The following is an 18,940-nucleotide window of genomic DNA, read 5'->3' as shown; positions in this document are numbered from 1 at the left end:
AACATTCTACAACCCCTGGTGTGCCAGTGCTTCATCAAAACAGCATTCTGCTATCACATACAATGTGGCCTATTGTCCATTCCACATAATTGTTATAATGAAAGCAAAAAGAGGAAAGGACTTATTGATAGAAACAGGAGGATACAGAGATGATAATAATCGTCGTCAACATGTCAATGTCAATAAACAGAAACTGTCATTAGTAAATAGATACAGTACATGTTCAAAAAACGTTTTATAATCAGGCCAATTCTCTGCTGCCTGCCTGCTTTATATACTGTCAGGGGGATGCAACTTCTCTTACGGTAAAATTGATTTTCTATACACACAAGTATGTGTAGATAATATTGCTGATTACTATGCCAAAGGAGTGAACCAAGCACCTTGGATGAATAATTGAATGACACTACGGGGAAACGTGTATGGATGAAAAAGAGGAGGTTTGGCTCTGGATGAGGAATCGTGTGTGAGAGCATTATAGGAAGGACAAAAGACTCTGGCCCTTTAATTTGGTGTTGCTAGGGCAATGGAGCTGTTTACTCTAGCATCAGCCACAGCGATGATGTCTGCATGAACTCCCCATGTTCCCTTCGTCATACTTGGCGCACACACACACCACCCAGTCTCTCTGTGCATGTTTTTGTCATTCCCACAATTCCCCTCAACACCTTTCTGGTGCATCTGTCAGTTAACATTAAAGTCATGAGGGAAACACGGGACAAAATGTTACAGTATATATATATATATATATATATATATATATATATATATATATATATATATAGAGAGAGAGAGAGAGAGAGAGAGAGAGAGAGAGAGAGAGAGAGAGAGAACAAACTAAAAACTTTTACTTTTGTTTCCCACATAGTAGTTCAGCAAAAGTTTTTTGTTTGGGCCGATCCAAAGGGTTTGACAATAGGGCAGTTGAGCAACACATTTGAATGAGTAATCAACCCTGACATCTAGTGGATATTGTATGCAATTGAGTGTATGTAAAGGACATCTGTTTATTTGCTTCTTTATTTAACATGCAGACTTGTTAAGCCCTCTTCCTGCATGCCACATATGTAAGTCAAGGCCTGCATAAGAATTACATAACTACAAATTTTACAATGACAAACATTCAGAAAATTGTCACAGAGAGTTTTCATACACAATTATGTTACGACTATGTAATTGATTCTAATCAGAAAAATAATAAGGGAAGTTACAATTAAAACAATCTAGCGGGTGCAATCGAAGAGCTTGAAACTTTTTCATCATCTAAAAGCTTTGATCAAATATCATATATGTCTGCATAAACAGATTTGGTTGAAACATGTCATCCCTGTTTGTGAATCTGCTCTTTATAATGAAAGGATATCTGGTGGAACAGGCAGCTCAAAATTCATTCAGTTGTTCGAAAACATTACAATGATGTTAAATTCAGTATGAATAGTATAATAATGACAGGAGTGTAACGTGACACAAAACAAAGGATTACAAATGAAAATAAATTAAAAAAGCACAATCCATAAATAAATAAAAATACAGTATATAGGCCTAGCCTACATATAAATGTTTACAAAATAAACAATTGGATAAACAATAATAAAACCACATATTAAGGTGTTTTCCTGAGTAAGTAAAATAGAAGCAACAAGCTCAAATAGCACTTATAATGGGCTGGCAAATTTCTGTCATTGCTTTTACTATACAATAGGCTACTAAGCTAACTTCATATTTGATATTTTACTAAGAATATGGACCCTAAAATATCTGTAAAATAAACAAAATGATAAACAACAAAAAAGTTCCTTACAAAATAGGAGTAGCCTACCACGATATAATCTTAATGCACCTCTTGTAATAAGCTATTTCAAACGTTTGAATTTACCACAACGACATTTAAAGGATCTGAAAACTGATTAATAAGCATTGCACATATATTAAACATAAGCTGTAGGACAGGCAGGCCATAATTTATAGTAAATTAATCTTACTACATTACCCAAGCGCTACGTCACACGGTGATTATGTTTGGTCCTTTGCGGCCACCATACTTGTTGTGTTTGTTTCAGGTTTGTTTTAGTGAAAACAAAGATGGCGAATGAACTGGACCGAGTGCGAATCTCAGCTGCGGAACTCCGAGCTGAAGCGTCGAATTCAGTCAATATTATTGACTGTCAGAAAGGTAAGAAAGAGTGAACTAGATATCTGGAGGGGAAACTGTCGTGACAACTCGATAAATTCAAGTGCAGAGGTAACCCAAGTCTGGCAAAAGTAGCCTTCGGAGTTGCTAAGTTTGTAACCAGCTAATGTTGTTAGCTAGCGAGCTATCTGCCAGTTCATTCTTTGGTCGCGCGCGGTCTGTTTCAAACGCCCCCTTCAACCATAATAACGACTAATTTTTTGTGACTGCGAAATTACCCCGTTTTAAATATTCTCCTTAGAGTTACTTTATTTATTATACGCACACTGGTAGAATTAATGCTCCCCCTATTGTTTAATCGCAACGTTTAAGTTTAACGATTTACAAACGATACGTAAGTTAAATAGCCAACGTTTTTTGCCGCAGGCCTCCAAAAGTTCAGTTGAAAACTCAATATAAAATGTATAAAAGTCAATAACAGTGATACAATTTTCATCTGCTGTGGGAAGCATTGCAGTTTTATTCGTAGCTGCACATTTCCCTGTGTGTAGCCTACTGCTCTCTGACTCTCAGTTTCTGGCTCTAAAGATGCTGTTATTATTTGAGTTTGTGTGTTCAATGTTTGTGTCTAAAAAAAGGATAAGCCTGATGATATTCTATATTTTTTATTTTTGTCAACAAATCCTTCAAAAAGAGTCTGATGTTGTTAGCTCATCACTCTGTGCAATAGCCCTCCTCCAGTGTTGTCCACAAACTATTAAAAAAACATTTATTAAGACTCCATTGGGCGATGTGTAATTTATTTTGAATCAGTCCAACATACAGTGTTCTGCTGCCATCAAAACTCACTAGAGAACCAAATGCACTACCTCGTACCTACTGTTAAAGTTACACCTGCTATAAACTACAGCGCCCAACAGATAAAGTTTGGAAAATCAAACTATGTATTTGAGATCCATTTTTAAGGTCTAAATCAAGTTGGAATAAATGAGCTTGTAGACAAGGGCCACAAGGTGGGGAGTTTGAACGTACAGAGGGATACTTCATTTTGGTCTTATGACAGGATTTGTTGTTATTCTTCAATCAGGGCTCCAGACTAACTTTTTCATCTAGGTGCACCAGCATATATTTTTGGTGCACCCAGTTAGTGCTGCACGAATTCGAGAAATTGTGCCATGCGATTATAGTGGCAAATATTGCGATTTGCGATGCAATATAATAAATAAATGGTTGGCTATTATGATTCTACTTTCTTGGTTTTCAAGGAAGATTTGAGAATATTGACAGCTTTGATACCTGATCTCAATTTAAAACAAGCACATATTAAGAATCAGTGAAAATATCAAAAATAAAGCTTGCACTACTAGGCTAGTAGCCTATACTGTTTTCAAAATAATACAAATTATTGTTAAAAAATAAAAATACAATTTAATAAAAAAATAAATACTTCCCCATGAAAATAAATGCATTCCTCCAAAGACTATAGTCTCTATAAACTTACTGAAACTTGCGTGGGCCTTCACTCTCATGCACTCATCTGACTTTTCTCTGCACTGTGTTGATAGACTGGGCGTGTTGCCACCGGTCGCCACGTGACGAGTTTCCAAGTTTTAAACAGCAGTTAAATTTGTTCAATGTCGCCGTACCCGAATCCTAAATATCGCCATAGAGCAGACGTTGCCTTTGTTTTCCGTCACAGTTCAGCGTGGATGCTGCTGCGTGTCGGCGTCCATGTTTGTTTGTTTACTCTGCTGTCGGCACCCGTCTTGCACGCCGTGTAAGTGTGCACGCAGATCCACACACACACACACACACACACACACACACACAGAGACTGTCAGAGGGGTGCTACCAAAAAGACGAGAGGAGTAGTTGGAACGTATATAGACACACGCGCACATTTATCCTACATTGAATTGCAATCGCAGCCAATTTTGCGATTATGTAATTGCACTAGCTCACATCGCAATTAGATTAATCGTGCAGCACAACACCCAATATTACATTTAATATGACGTGATAAATTTCAGGTGCACTGGTGCGACCAGTGAAAATATCTGGTTGCACTCCACTGATTTCTGGGCGCACGTACGCCCAAATTAGGCGCACTCTGGAGCCCTGTTCAATACTCATATCCATCTACTGTGTCTATGACTGACTTTGTCTTTCTGAAGCTCAATTTCTTATTTCTGTGTGTGTTTTTTTTTCTTCTGCAGAGGATCAACAGGAGCATCATGTACACAACCAGCAACAAAAGAGGAACGGTGGAAAGCGTCCTGAACGGCAGCGCTACCAGCCGGTGGCCGGACATGGACAGCGTCACCATGACAGCGAGGACGGAGATGCTGACTCATATGAGCATGATCAACCACCACAGAGTGAGAAAAAGCTTGTCCCTGAAAAAGCTCTAGAGAGACATGGCTGCACTGACGGTGGGACGAGGGCCGACAAAAGGGAAGAAGACAGGAGGAGAGGGGACGGCAGTCACACTCAGAACTGTAGAAAGGGCCGCCAGTCCCAGGCTAAAACAGAAGCAAACCAAGCAAAGGGCCTTATTGAAGATGACCGAGAGAACCAGGAACCTGCTGGAGCTGCTAAGACTTCAAGGAAAGCCCGCAAACCGGACAGGGTATTCTATCAACCCGGGAGCCGGAGGAGCGTCCAGGGAAATGACTGCGGAGAGCAGGATAAGCCTCCTCCAATGAAGCCCGAGGAGAAAACTGAATCCCAGTGGAGTACAGGGGAAAGTGAAGGAAACAAAAATACATCTCTACCGGAGCAAGTAAGGAGGGATAAAGAAGTGAACGATTTACAAGAAAGCGAAAAAAAAACATCTATATCCAGTGAGTCAAACAGAAACCAAGGGAATCGAGATGTGGACAAACCTCCATTACCTTCTGATGCTGCGGTGGAGAAATTGATCAGCAATGTTGAAAAGCTCAACGTGACGGCAAATGCTAAAGAGGAGATGGACGAGGGAGAGAAAAGGAGGGAAAGGGGAAACCGCAGGAGAAGGGGAGGGGAGAAAGAGAGAGAGAGGAATCAAGAATCCAGAAGAGGAGAAGAGGAAGCTGCTGTTGGTGGAGGTAGAATAGACCGTGGGAAAAACGAGAAGGAAAGAGAGACCAGGCGAGCACCAGAGGCCGATCGGGATAACAGACCCGGTAAGACAGGAGAGACGCACCAAGGCAAAGGAAGAGAGAATCGCAGAGAAAACAGAAGAGGAGACAACAACAACAACATCCGGCCTAGAGAAGCTGAGAAAGATGTGAGGGTGCAAAGGAATGTGGACAGGCCTGTAGAAAGAGGCGACAGAAACAGAGCCACTGCGAACGGCCCGACGCCAACCTCAAAACGCTACTCCAAATCGGATATTCGCCGCTCACGAAACCGAACGTACAGCAGCAGCTCAGCCAGCAGTGTGACCAGCCTGGACGGTCCCGGGCGAGGACGGGAAGTGGAGAGTACCAAGTGGCCGCGGCCGGAGCCTAGTAGACACCAAAACAAAGAGGGGACTGCTGTTATTAGTGGGGAGGGACGAAGGAGCCATTTACCAAGCTGCAACGCCAACGGGGAATCATCTACGGAATCACCGGAAGGGAGTGAGATGAGTGACGTAGCGGAAGAGAGGAGGAGGATAAGAAGAGGTGGGGAGGAGGAGGTGAACGCAGAGAGGCGAAGGGAAGAAAGGAACGGACCAAAGGGAAACAGAGGCGGGGGTCGGGGAATCCTACGGATCTCTTTAGAAAAACAATCGGTGGCCCCATCACACAGCAGGGTTCCACAACATCGTACGCAGGGCTCGGTCCCTCGTGGCAGAGGTGGGGGTATCCTGGTGCTCCCGGCCCGCACAGACATCTCCAATAGTCCAGAGGTTGGCCAAAGACTTCTTTTCGGTGGACATAGGGGAGGAGCATCTGCTAGGAGTAGAGGAGGCAGAGGAGGAGGAGCAAGGCGACTTTGGGATCCAAATAACCCGGATCAGAAACCTGCTCTTGCCAACACCCGTTCCTCCTCACAGCCTGCATCTCACCAGCAGCCCGTATATCTCCAGACAGGGGCCGGATACGGACAGCTTCACTTCCTGGATACTGACGACGAGGTGGTAGGCAGTCCACCTGTGCCGCAGGGTGAGCACTTTCGATCCAAGCAAGCCGCCGCTATGGCCTACTACAAATTCCAAAACTCTGACAACCCTTACTTCTACCCCATGCCGGCCAGCAACCAACATGGTCCCGGGGCGGCCACCACTAGCCAGCGCTATCCATATCCATATCATATGGGCTCCTACCAAATGGCTCCCACTAACGGTATTTACCCGGGCCCTGGTGTTGCTCAGTTCTGTGGCAATTACAAGGGAGTGGGTTATTCTCAACAAGCTGCAGGAGGTAGCATGACAGTTGAAGAAATGGAGCAGCACAACAGAGGGGAGTTAGGGAGGGCACTGAGGGCTGCTGATTCACAGGAGCTCCAGCTCAGTAACCTGCTGTCCAGGGACCGAGTGAGTGCTGAGGGACTGGAGCGCATGGTCAAGCTCAGGTGAGGATTTGGGGGGTGAGGGTCTGTATGTAAGGGGCGTTTTATGTTTTAATTTTTTTTTCTTACCCGCATTACTAGCTGAAATGGCATTATTAAAAATAAGCACTTTCCTGTTGCTGCCCTTTGTATTTTCTAGAGGAGAGCTTTTGGGCCTTTATGAGCAAGCCATCCTGATGGACATTGAGTTCTCAGACTCTCAGAACGTGGATCAGGCTTTGTGGAAGAATGTCTTTTACCAGGTCATAGAGCGCTTCCGGCAGCTCCTCAAAGACCCCGCCTGTGACAACATCCCTCATATCAGAAACAAGCTTCTCACGCTGCTTGATGAGGTAAGGAACAGATGGGAAAAAATTCGGGCAGGGTTTCACAATACAGTGTGCAAATCATATTTCTCTCAGATTTTCCTAAATAGTCGATGAAAATGACAGTCAGTATACTTTAAGTCATCAACCGTTAAAGTATGATTCACATTTTATTGAACAAACCTCCATATGATAACAGTATTTTTTTTCAAAAACAAAAAACTCAAAATGCAGTGTTCCAAATTATTATGCACAACAGAGTTTCAAAACATTTTATAGGTTGTGAAGAACTAAAAATGGCCATTTGTTGAATTTGCAGAATGTGGAGGTCATATTTATTGAAATCAAAAGCTATTTCAATCAAAAACATCTTAACAGGCCAAGTTACATGTTAACATAGGACCCCTTCTTTGATATCACCTTCACAATTCTTGAATCCATTGAACTTGTGAGTTTTTGGAGAGTTTCTGCTTGAATGTCTTTGCAGGATGTCAGAATAGCCTCCCATAGCTGATGTTTTGATGTGAACTGCCTCCCAACCTCATAGATGTTTTGCTTGAGGATGCTCCAAAGGTTCTCAATAGGGTTAAGGTCAGGGGAAGATGGGGGCCACACCATGAGTTTCTCTCCTTTTATGCCCATAGCAGCCAATGACACAGAGCTATTCTTTGCTGCATGAGATGGTGCATCGTCATGCATGAAGATGATTTTACTACGGAAGGCACAGTTCTTCTTTTTGTACCACGGAAGAAAGTGGTCAGTCAGAAATTCAACATACTTTGCAGAGGTCATTTTCACACCGTCAGCTCTCTCCCCATGATTCTGGCCCAAAACATGACTCCACCACCTCCTTGCTGACGTCACAGCCTTGTTGGGACATGGTGGCCATTCACCAACCATCCACTACTCCATCCATCTGGACCATCCAGGGTTGCACGGCACTCATCGGTAAACAAGACTGTTTGAAAATTAGTCTTCATGTATTTCTGAGCCCACTGCAACCGTTTCTGCTTGTGAGCATTGTTTAGGGGTGGCCGAATAATAGGTTTATGCACAACTGCAAACCTCTGGAGGATCCTACACCTTGAGGTTCAGAGGCACCAGCGGCTTCAAATACCAGTCTGCTGCTCTGTAACGGCATTTTAGCAGCTGCTCTGTTTATCCGATGAATTTGTCTGGCAAAAATCTTCCTCATTGTGCCTTTATCTGCACGAACCCGTCTTTGTCAGCCACAAATCTCTTCTCGGTACTATGATCACGCTTCAGTTTCTTTGAAATATCTATTGTTTTCATTCCTTGTCCAAGGTATTGCACTATTTGATGGTTTTCGGCAGCAGAGAGAACCTTTTTCTTTCCCATAGTGCTTGAAACATGTGGCCTGCTTAATAATGTGGAACGTCCTTCTTAAGTAGATTTCCTTTGATTGGGGTCACCTGGCAGTATGAGATTGATTTCAATGATCCACAATATCAATCCAATTTGCATAATAATTTGGAACACGGTGTATAAGGATTTTATTTTTTTTGCAAGGGGGACAGATTGGAAGTGTGTTTATAGCATTTAAAATCTGTGCAGGATTCATATTCTTACTTGAAGATACGCCAATGCAAAGGCTTAATAACTGTCTCTTTAGACACTTTAATGGAAGTACCATCATGACCTTGCTTGGGATTGCATTGTGCGTTTTTACAAGTAATATACCACTAGGATTAGTAAACCCAAAATATTTTAGAAAATATACACATTGTTTTTGTATTTTTACGGACATGATATCACTTGTCCATTACAATCATTGTCTGTATTTTGCAGGGAGCACTGTTTTTTGATTCACTGCTTCAGAAGTTGCAGACAGCGTATCAGTTTAAATTGGAGGCTTACATGGATGGCATGGCTATCAGGGCTCGGCCTTTACGCAAAACGGTACAGTATTACTTTAAATTTTTAAAATGTGTGTGTCAATGACTATGCCCGTGTCAGTCGATATAAATGAAACCTAATGCTTTGAGAATGATCAGACGTGTTGCTCGTAATATAATTGCTGACAGCAACTTAGATGTGTATTAATTGTCAATTCTGTTTGCACTTGCAACTGAACTTTTTGTATATATTGAATTGCTGAAAGGTTTTCTCGTGTTTCTGTCTTTTGCAGGTAAAGTATGCACTCATCAGTGCTCAGCGCTGCATGATTTGTCAGGGAGATATAGCACGCTATCGGGAACAAGCCAGTGACTCGGCCAACTACGGCAAAGCTCGCAGGTAGGCTGTTATTCAAGGAAATGTTTGCACCCATTTAATTTCCCCCTGAAAACTGTTTTTCATTTTAGTCCTGAATATTTTTTTTGAATTCCTGAATTCTTGATCAACTTGTATAACCTTCTCAGTATTAGACTTGTTTTTCCTGAGATGCCACCTGCTAAAGAGTAGTAACTATGTAACATTATAGAGAATATGAGAACCTTATCATTTAAGATAGAACTCAGAACATTTTGACAGTCCAAATCTTCCACAAAGTTTCTCTGATGGTATCTTATGACTGCACTTTTTCCTTAGCTGGTACCTGAAAGCCCAGCAAATTGCACCCAAAAATGGCCGGCCCTATAACCAGCTTGCCCTGCTTGCAGTTTATACGGTGAGTGATTGTGTTTCTCTTGGCATGTATCTGGATTAACTGAGGGAAAAAACAACAACATATTTGTGTACAATCCCTGTGGCACCCACCCAGTGTGCGTCCTTTAAAAGATACCTCCCTCCTCTTATTCTTTCACTTACAGAAGCGGAAGTTGGATGCTGTGTATTATTACATGCGCAGCTTGGCAGCCTCGAACCCCATCCTGACTGCAAAGGAAAGCCTTATGAGTCTGTTTGAGGAAGCTAAGCGTAAGGTGAGAGACACACTCCTGTAATTCATTCACTTCGACAAAAGCATTGAAAATAACCCCAAGTCAGAACTTTGAAATTGAACCGTAGTGGTTTGTCAGCATCGCTGTTTGGGGGACGTTAATTATTGGTAGGAACAGAAGTGGTTTGACAAAGGTATCATTTCAAAAGGGTTGTTTCTAACCTTAATTGTCCATGCAAGTAGGGCTGCATAAATACTCATATTACTACTGCCTTAATAGTACGTCTACTATTGGTGCTTTGACTTTAGGCGGCGCAAGTGCTAATTGTTTACAGACCTTGCTGTTGCAGACGGAGCAGCTTGAGCGAAGGAGGAGGCAGGAGCATGAAGGAGGCTCCAGGGGTCCAGCTGTTAGAGGGAGAGGAAGAGGGGAGGACGGAGCCCGGGTGGAGATATGGGTTCGCCCCAGTGGACAAGCAGTGACCCCGTCCTCCCAGAGAGGAGGCAGTGAGTCCAGCAGAGACTCTGAACAAGACGGAGAGCTGGGCAGTCTCAGCGCTAGTGAAGTAAGATCCTTTTTCCTCTTCCTAGACATACATACAGACATCTTTTTACACAGGTCATTTTGTATTATTATTATTATTATTATTATTATTATTATTATGGATCGTGAGGAGATATTCACTGATTTTGACAACAAGCGTTCTTCAAAACAACTGCCTCCTGAATTTGGTGACGTATTAAGCCCTGTTCGTTTAGCGAACAGCGGTTTAACTGTTAAATTAAACTTTTGCCGTGGTTGGTCGGCAAAACAGAACATTCCACTTACTTGCTAATGAAAAATTTGAGTGCCGTCTTCCAAATCGTAAAACGTCGAGGCCAAAGCCGTCTCGAACTCAAACGACATATCCGCAGCCATCTTTGATGTTTACTATCACGGCTTCGACGGCGCATTCACGTCACTGTCGTCATCCGGTTACGTCCGCCCCAGAGCACCATACAAAGGGCTCTGGCCCGCCCATATCAGAAAGAACGATTTGATTGGTAGCTCAGGATTTCATGACGTGAGCTATAATGGAGAGTGTCCAGACCAACAGGCGCAGCAAATTTAATTTGCCAGCGCCCAGTTGCAGGTCTGGAAATGCCAGGCTACTGTGCTGTAGGATTTTGAGCTGAATACAAAAGTTGCCAAAAGATTTGTCATCATTTATTTCCTTCCCCCCCCCCCCCCCTCCAGCTGAATAAGAGGTTCATTCTGAGTTTCCTGCATGCACATGGAAAGCTCTTCACTAAAGTGGGGTGAGTGAAGGACTCTTTTATTCCAGCACTTAAATTCATGGACATAATAAGAATTAATTCTGAAAAGGGTATTTATTCTGAGTGCCCTTGTGCCTGTTTGTTTCTGTGAATTGCTTTTCTAGCATGGAGTCTTTCCCTGGAGTGGCGAGCCGTGTGCTACAGGAGTTCAGGTCACTGCTCCAGCATGGCCCTTCCCTTGTGGGCAGCACACACATGCTGCAGATCATCACCATCAACATGTTCACCATACACAATGCCCACAGCAGAGGTATTCACACAAACAAACAAACAAACATACAAGCCACTTTTATCATTATCACACAACAACTATCGCTTCAAAGCTGTTTATCTGCAAAACTAATACAAGTGCATGGCCGCTAAACAACTTAAATCATGCAGGTGATTAATGTGTCTTTCATTTTCTTTGTTACACCTTGAAGAGCTTTAGTGGCCATTGCAGGGTTGATAACGATAACTCTTTGGCTCTCTCTATCTTATTGTGTCAGATGCAGTTCTTTCTCCAACTAATATACGATTTAAAAAATAAATCCAACATGCTGGGGCTTCACACAAGTCATTGGGGATATTAATGCAAAGAGTGTTGAGGATATACTAGTTTAAATTCTTGTCTCTGTTTTCTTTAGTTGAAGATGGAGACGTGCGGTCTGTTTTACAAGAACAAAGCACTGCCCTGGGTCTCGGCATGTTTGCACTACTGGTGCAGCGCTGCACGGAGCTGCTCAGAGATATTCCTGCAGGTACAAACACCAAGTGTCTGATCAGTGTGTTTCCTTATCTACAGTATGTCAGATGAACTGTGTAATGACAAGAATGAATGTACTGTCCTACAGCTCATTGGTAGAGATTATTCATGTCATAAAGGGAGCAATCTTGTAGCTTCAGTTGGTCTTGGCATCTTGGAATAATCATACTCATATTTATTTGTACAGCTGTGATGATATTTTGTTCATTTTATGTTAGTCAAAAACAACCCACTATGATTTTTTTTTGTATCAAAAGCTCCTGTTTTCCACATAATGGATGTTTCAGTTGTTTTATTCTGTCTGTAACTTTCAAGTGTTTTTTTTAACCTCTCCTGTCTCTCAGAGCCAGTCTCCATGGTGGATGGAGAGGAGGATGGTAAAGAGGAGGCGCTGGAGGGTATGGTGAGGGTCTCTGCCTTTCCATTGGACCTTAAAGAGCTACTGCCAAGCATCAAGGTCTGGTCTGACTGGATGTTGTTACACCCAGAACTGTGGAATCCACCACCATGCCGTATAGAGTGAGTGTTTTTAAACCTGCAATAACTGATTTCCTTTCCTTTTTTGGATCCTTGGAGGCAGAGGATCCACCCTTTTTTGTGAGCAAAACTTTGACTACATTTATATGCACAGCATATTCCGTCAGCCAAAAAAATTACACCTCTTCTTTAAAGGAGCCATGTTGCATGTTTACACACGCTAGCTCAACAGCCGTAAATCAGGGCATGCGTCACAAACTGCGGAAAATGCTGCAAAAACTGCAATAGGAATACTTGCAATTCAGGTGTATACATGTCTCAATAATGTGACTAAGATCTGAATACTTCACGTCTTATGACGAAGTTGCTGTGGGAAATATCTGGTTGTTTACCTTAAAAATATTTGTTTACTGGCTTAATTTTTTAGCTTTTTTTTCTGCCTACTGCTTGATTAAATAACTACCTCAAGGAAATGGTCAGTCCTACTGATACTTTTACACGAACCACACACACCAACTCTCCTCAGACATTAGTTCTTTAAAATACCCATTCCTCACCATGACCTGTGGCTTTCCTCTCCATCAAGTTGCTGCCCTGATGTTTGGCAGTGCCTGGCGGACCTCTGCAACGTGTTGGCACGTGTTGACCATGGGGAAGTGCCGCTGTACAAAGTAGATACAGAAGAAAGCGATGGAGAGGAGGAGTTGACTGTGTTGCAATTGAAGGAGGACCGGCTACTCGCTGGCTTTGTACCACTGCTGGCTGCACCCCAGGAGCCCAGTTACACAGACAGACACACTGAGATGGTGAGTGGAAAGCAAATGTGTACAATATTAACTTGTAAAAACCACAAACATGGAACATATTTACAAATTTTGGGCATGACTGTATACCTTTTATTCTTTCCTCAGGCAATAGCAGCAGATTGTAAGAGAGTCACAGTGCTGAAGTACTTTCTGGAGGCTTTGTGTGGACAGGAGGAGCCTCTGTTGGCCTTCAAGGGTGGCAAATACGTGTCTGTGGCAACTTCTCCACCATCTAACCTCTCAGTGGCTACAAAGAACAGGCAGGACTCTCTAACGGAGAACGAGGTGACTGTCTAGCTCTTATTTCTATCTAATAATCTTTCTTCTCTCCTCTGCTCACTCTCTTCTTTATCTTCTCTGTTTGCACTTCTTTCTTTCTTTCTTTCTTGGTAACTTGTGGAAAACATGTGTCTTGACCTTGTCTGTGTGTGTTTGACAGGGGGATGATGTCATAGTGGAGGCAGAGTCCTCTTTGTCCGCATCAGAAGGAGATGATGATGGCGAGGAGTCGGGAGACTGTGAGAATGACATCAGACAGCTGAAGGCGCGACGTCACGACCTCACTAACAAACTAGCACAGCAACAAAAACGCAGGGATAAAATACAGGTAAAATATACATAAGCGTGCATACCTAACAATAATTATTCAAGGGGGCGCCCTTAGCTCAGTTTGTAGAGCGTCCCCCCCATGGGCCTCGGGCCAGCAGCGGACCCGGGTTTGATTCCAGCCCGCGGTCGTTCTCTGCATGTCACTCCCCTCTCTGTCAATAAAGCATAAAAATGCCAAAAAAAATATCTTTAAAAAAAAACAATAATTATTCAAATTCAGGAAATAAATTGTAATGGGAATTTGTCTGCATGCCTGGCAATGTATAGCTTTTGTGTATAGTCAAAAAGGAATAAAAAAAACTAAGATGGGCAGTTCAGTTGCTAATGGATTTGTACTGAGAGGACTTCATAGATTTACCTCACAATTTGGTTAATAATAAACTATTTAAAAGGACTGATTGAAGAGGACATGTTTATACATGAATATGTACATGTTGTCACCTAGCTGAGTTTCTCATCAAATTGAATGTGTGTGTGTTTCAGGCGGTGCTGCAGACAGGCGGGCAATTGGAGCTGGAAGTGAGGCCTCTCTTTTTGGTTCCAGATACAAATGGATTCATTGATCACTTGGGGGGGCTGACGAGACTCCTTCAGTGTGGAACATACATCATAGTTGTGCCGCTCATTGGTAAGACTGAAATACATTTTAAAGATGAACACACTCTAGAAAGAGGCATAAAGGATGATTACAATTGTGCTGTTATGACATGTTTGACATGATGTGTGTTATATGCCTCTCAGTGATTACAGAGTTAGACGGCTTGGCTAAAGGCCAGGACAACTTGAGCGGATTGGGGTCAGGAGGGCGCAGCTCTGGCAGCCGTGGCAACTATAATGTTAGTGCGTCCCACATGCGGGCCGTGCAGGAGAAGGCCCGGTTGGCAGTGGCTTTCCTAGAGAAAGGATTCGAGGCCAGGGAACCGTACCTCCGAGCCCTGACAAGCAGAGGAAACCAGCTGGAGTCCATTGCCTTCCGCAGTGAAGACACCTCTGGACAGCAGGTGAGAGCCCAAATAAATGTTGCCCAAAAAAGGTTTAATTTTATTTAGTTTTATTACCACTTAGTAATTTGGTTTTAGATCGTGTTTTGAAATTAAGCTTCTTCTTTTGTTGGCCACAGTACTGCTTACAAACTAAATGTTTGAAGTGTTTTCATCGAGGGATTTTTCTATTCTTCCTCAGGGTACCAATGATGACGTGATTCTGTCCTGCTGTCTCCACTACTGCAAGGACAAGGCAAAAGACTTTATGCCTGATCAGAGAAGTACGTAACATTAACTGTCATACATTCATTCGGTCGCTGTCTGAATATATTTCCATACACACACTTTGCTTAATTTGATGTGAATGTATTCTCCTGAGTTAATCTCTTATTTCTCTTTTCTCAAACACAGATGGGACAGTGAGGCTGCACAGGGAGGTGGTGCTGCTCACAGATGACCGTAACTTGCGTGTCAAAGCTTTGACCCGCAACGTCCCGGTCCGAGACATCCCAGCTTTCCTCAGCTGGGCCAAAGTGGGCTGAAACAGGCTAAACTGGAACCAAAGGAACCCAACTGATGAAGCCTGCTTGCCACTCGGCCTGGGGAGAAGACACACTTGAGCAGAAGAAGAGGCGATAACAGGGGAGAGGAAATAGTCAAGAAAGCAACAAACCACTTCTTGTGAAATATAAGCAATTGTAGTGAGAGCAAGGTGGTTTGAATTAGCTTCTTTCCCCCCCTTGTGATGGAGTGTGTGTGTGTGTTTATGTATGTGTTAAGATCAGTACACTTCCCCAGAAAGAGGTAGGGGGACTTGATAAGTCTCAGGAAGGCTGGACTAGAAGAGAGTGAGAAGGTGAATCTGGAGTGATTTGATTTGTAAGATGTCTGGTCCAGCCTTGAGCCTCTGCTCTAGATAGTGAGTTTGCTCTGCAAGCAGTATTCAAATTTGAGGCGGCTAATAGAAAGAGGCAGAGAGGTAGAGTATGTCATTGCATTTGGTGGAAGACCGCAGCAAGGACGGCCATATCTAGTACTGCTGCACTTATCTTAGGGCCTTGTCATCTGGCACTGCCTTTGGCCTCACAGCAGAGCTGAGAGAATGGTAGGCGAAGAGAAGCACAACTGGAGGGTCTGTCAGCACGGTAACATGTGGCTGATTGTGGTGAGGGTTGCTCAAGAGCCCTTTGCAAGCTCAGCACCTCCAAGGAAACACATTCAGGTGAAGTATTTCCTGCTTACCCAGGAAATGCTTGATGCCCGTTTGGTGACCTGGGTTGTTCCTCCAGTTTGAGGCTAATTTTAAGTTTAGGCATTGAAAGAAAATCTTTCTTTAAAAAGTAAACAACAAAAAAAAATCTGTCGTTTTAACTTCTTTTTTAGCTTGTGTAAAAAGGTTTAGTTTCCTTGAAAGTAATTTCTCCATTCTGTAGCCTCTGATAATAAGCCTTTTGCAAAGTTTTCAGCAGCAGGAACCATCATTTTTCGAATTCATTTAATTAAATGTTGTGAAATCGGACTCAGATGCAAATATATTCGTTATATATATCAAGATTTAGTATAATAGGAACACTCAGTTGTTTTGTGGTGTGTTTAGTTTCAGAAAATGATGCTTTATTAACCATTTTAGTGGGAATCTTTCCTTTTGGCGAAATTCCACCCATCTTAAAAATTTGAAATGGAAAATATGTCATTGTTTGACCCAGGTCAGCTTTAGACAGCCTCAATGTTGGATGATGGTTTGGGTTCTGACTGTCTTTGTAGATATTTTATTATTGAGTACCATTGTCTTTATTTTATCTTAATTTTAAGATCTTTTTTATTTTCTACTTCACTTTATTTTCTCTTCATCTTTCCACTCATCATCCTTTTATTTATTTTTTTCAGTCCATACCACACCACCAGTTTACGCTTTATCCACATATATCTGTTATCCTCTTGAGTGTGACTTTTTTCAAGGTCACAAAAGCACTTCTATCCACTTAGATGAAATACAAGAGTTATACAGCTATACATTGCAGCCTGTAAAAATGTAATCAAAAACAAGCAACCTCTTATTGACCCATTGTCAACAAACATTAAACACATGCGTAGTATTTGTGTTTGCACTTTTGTTTGCTCTAAATTGCTTTTGGAAGCAGTTTTAGGAGATTCTGAATTGTCAGAGATTATTTTTCTTCATGTCCGGATGTCCAAAATAGATGTGAGTCATACCTATGTCCTCCTTTATGTGTGAATCAGTCATTCATCAGTCTGATGCTATGGATCTAAAATAATACTGTATGTTGAAGTGGCTACCTTGCTTTCTGTTTGTCCTGTACTATTTCAGCTTGACTCGTACAGCTTCCATCAGCAGTTGATGTTTCTGTTTCTTGTGTGAACTGTCTGACCGGTTACTTAATCTTTTCAGCCCCATTGCCCTGGTGCTGCCGAAGTGTTCAGTGAAATCTACTCTTATGTGCTGTAGTGTTTTGGTATTGGAGCCTAATGTAGTAAATACATAACAGTTTAACACAAATTAATTTTTCATCTTTCATCATTAAAAATATTTTAAAGGCATTGTTTTGTACCTCAGTCTGCAAATGAAAAGTGTGATATTGTAATAATAGATGTTTGGACTTGTCACGGGAAAGGCACACGTTTTACTAACATTAATTATCCATTAATAAACCCAGGTTATCAAAATATAGATAACGACTCGACACAAAATGCATACACATTACCAACATCATCTGCTGAACGTTGGGTCAAAATCCCAAAACCTTAACATGTGTGCCCTCGTGTGGTAGTTGAAGACGACACAGGTGGGAGTGATGGAACCAAGGATGGAGTTTTGAGTGTGGCATTTCAATACAGGGAATTCCTTGTTACATTGATAAAATAGATAAAAATGAGGAAAATTATCTGGAAACCCACAGCGCAATGAACAAGGTGACATCTGTTTTTTTTTTTTAAGTTTACTGATCATTAGACTCACAGAGGCCCAATACATTGGTGCACTCTTAAATTCCAATGCCATAAGATCAGTGATTGGAGACTCCCTACTATTAATTTTTGCATGTTATAACCTAAGTCACTCTTCTAAAACATGCATTGCAGATATATAAATTAAGCATCTGTAGGCAGGCACAATCACAGCTATGTTCAGTTCTAGTTTGATTAGACTGTATTTTTATACAAAGGAGTGCAGGGAGGAGGGGTGTATGTATTTACTCTATTTTTGTGTAAGTGTCTGGGACAGAACATTCTGCAGCCTATCCATCCATATCCTTTGCGCCAGTATACTTCTGTGCCTGGATACAGACCACACAGGCAGGCCCTGATTCCCATCATCATGACAACAGGGCTACCAAGCAACCAATCAAAGCCTTCTGAGCCCCGTCGTGCGCGCTGATTGGTCGTCCAGCCTGCAGCCTGTTGTGGAATGCCCATCTTTAACCTCTTTGCTGCCGTGCACTGCACATTGCATTCATCCCGATTCATCCCAGCCTACTTTCCCTCGATGTAGATTAAATTTACATATGTAATCCTGAGTTGTTTTTCATGCCATAATTAGAAAGTCTCAATGAAGTGTATTTCTGTGCACAGGGAATAAACAGAGGTTTTTTTATTAAAAAAAAGTGTCAGAAGCACATCAGTGGACTTCTGTCAATTTAGGACCGATCACACATGGGCTGAGCTCCCCAGGATGGCATCATCTGGCATAGCACTTTCACACTTTACTGTTAAAACCCCTACTTATTATTATATAACCATGCAATACCAAGTAATATTCCCACCAGCCCATGGACTGTAAAGTGTTGTTGTAGGCTATATCACATGCCTCCATATGTTTAGCCTATAAACTGACTGATCTCATGTAGGCTATTATAATCATGTCCCAGTACATAATTAGACTGAATTGTCTGCACTATTACGGTTCAACTCCTCTCGTCATACGGGGACATGGACTGAAGTTTTTATTATCCGTTTTTCAACATTGTGAGTTAACGACAGGCTATTTATAGAAGGGGCGAGATTATAGCTGAAACTGTTAATCAGGTTAGGAGCTCAGTGACTGAAAGTGCAGAAGGCCCCACACACACACACACGTAGCCTACAGCACGCACACACGAGGGGAGTGTTGTCATTTATGAATGGCTCTCTCCATCCAGAGCACACACACACATAGGCTACACCTTTACTTGCAGTT

At 42.2% G+C, this 18,940-nt stretch overlaps 1 protein-coding gene across 2 annotated transcripts; it reads left to right on the top strand.

Moving 5' to 3' along the window:
• Positions 1-2,082: 2,082 nt before the first annotated feature.
• On the top strand, positions 2,083-17,255 carry smg6 (SMG6 nonsense mediated mRNA decay factor; the record flags this gene model as incomplete). Of its 2 annotated transcripts, none has more annotated exons than XM_080040531.1 (19): positions 2,083-2,173; positions 4,348-6,670; positions 6,807-6,999; positions 8,782-8,892; positions 9,122-9,228; positions 9,523-9,601; positions 9,744-9,854; positions 10,162-10,377; positions 11,049-11,110; positions 11,233-11,378; positions 11,755-11,868; positions 12,218-12,392; positions 12,937-13,156; positions 13,262-13,441; positions 13,596-13,763; positions 14,249-14,393; positions 14,507-14,766; positions 14,948-15,029; positions 15,160-17,255. In XM_080040531.1, the coding sequence occupies 19 exons, from the start codon at positions 2,083-2,085 to the stop codon at positions 15,288-15,290; spliced, it is 4,914 nt and encodes a 1,637-aa protein (XP_079896657.1). In that variant the 3' UTR covers positions 15,291-17,255. The 2 variants fall into 2 exon arrangements, with proteins under 2 accessions (XP_079896657.1, XP_079896656.1); XM_080040530.1 differs by having other exon boundaries at positions 10,147-10,377.
• Positions 17,256-18,940: the final 1,685 nt, after the last annotated feature.

This window comes from Ammodytes marinus (genome assembly GCF_949987685.1).
Source record: "Ammodytes marinus genome assembly, chromosome: 14".
Classification (NCBI taxonomy): Eukaryota; Metazoa; Chordata; class Actinopteri; order Uranoscopiformes; family Ammodytidae; genus Ammodytes; species Ammodytes marinus.
This window is presented reverse-complemented; position numbering and strand designations above follow the sequence as displayed.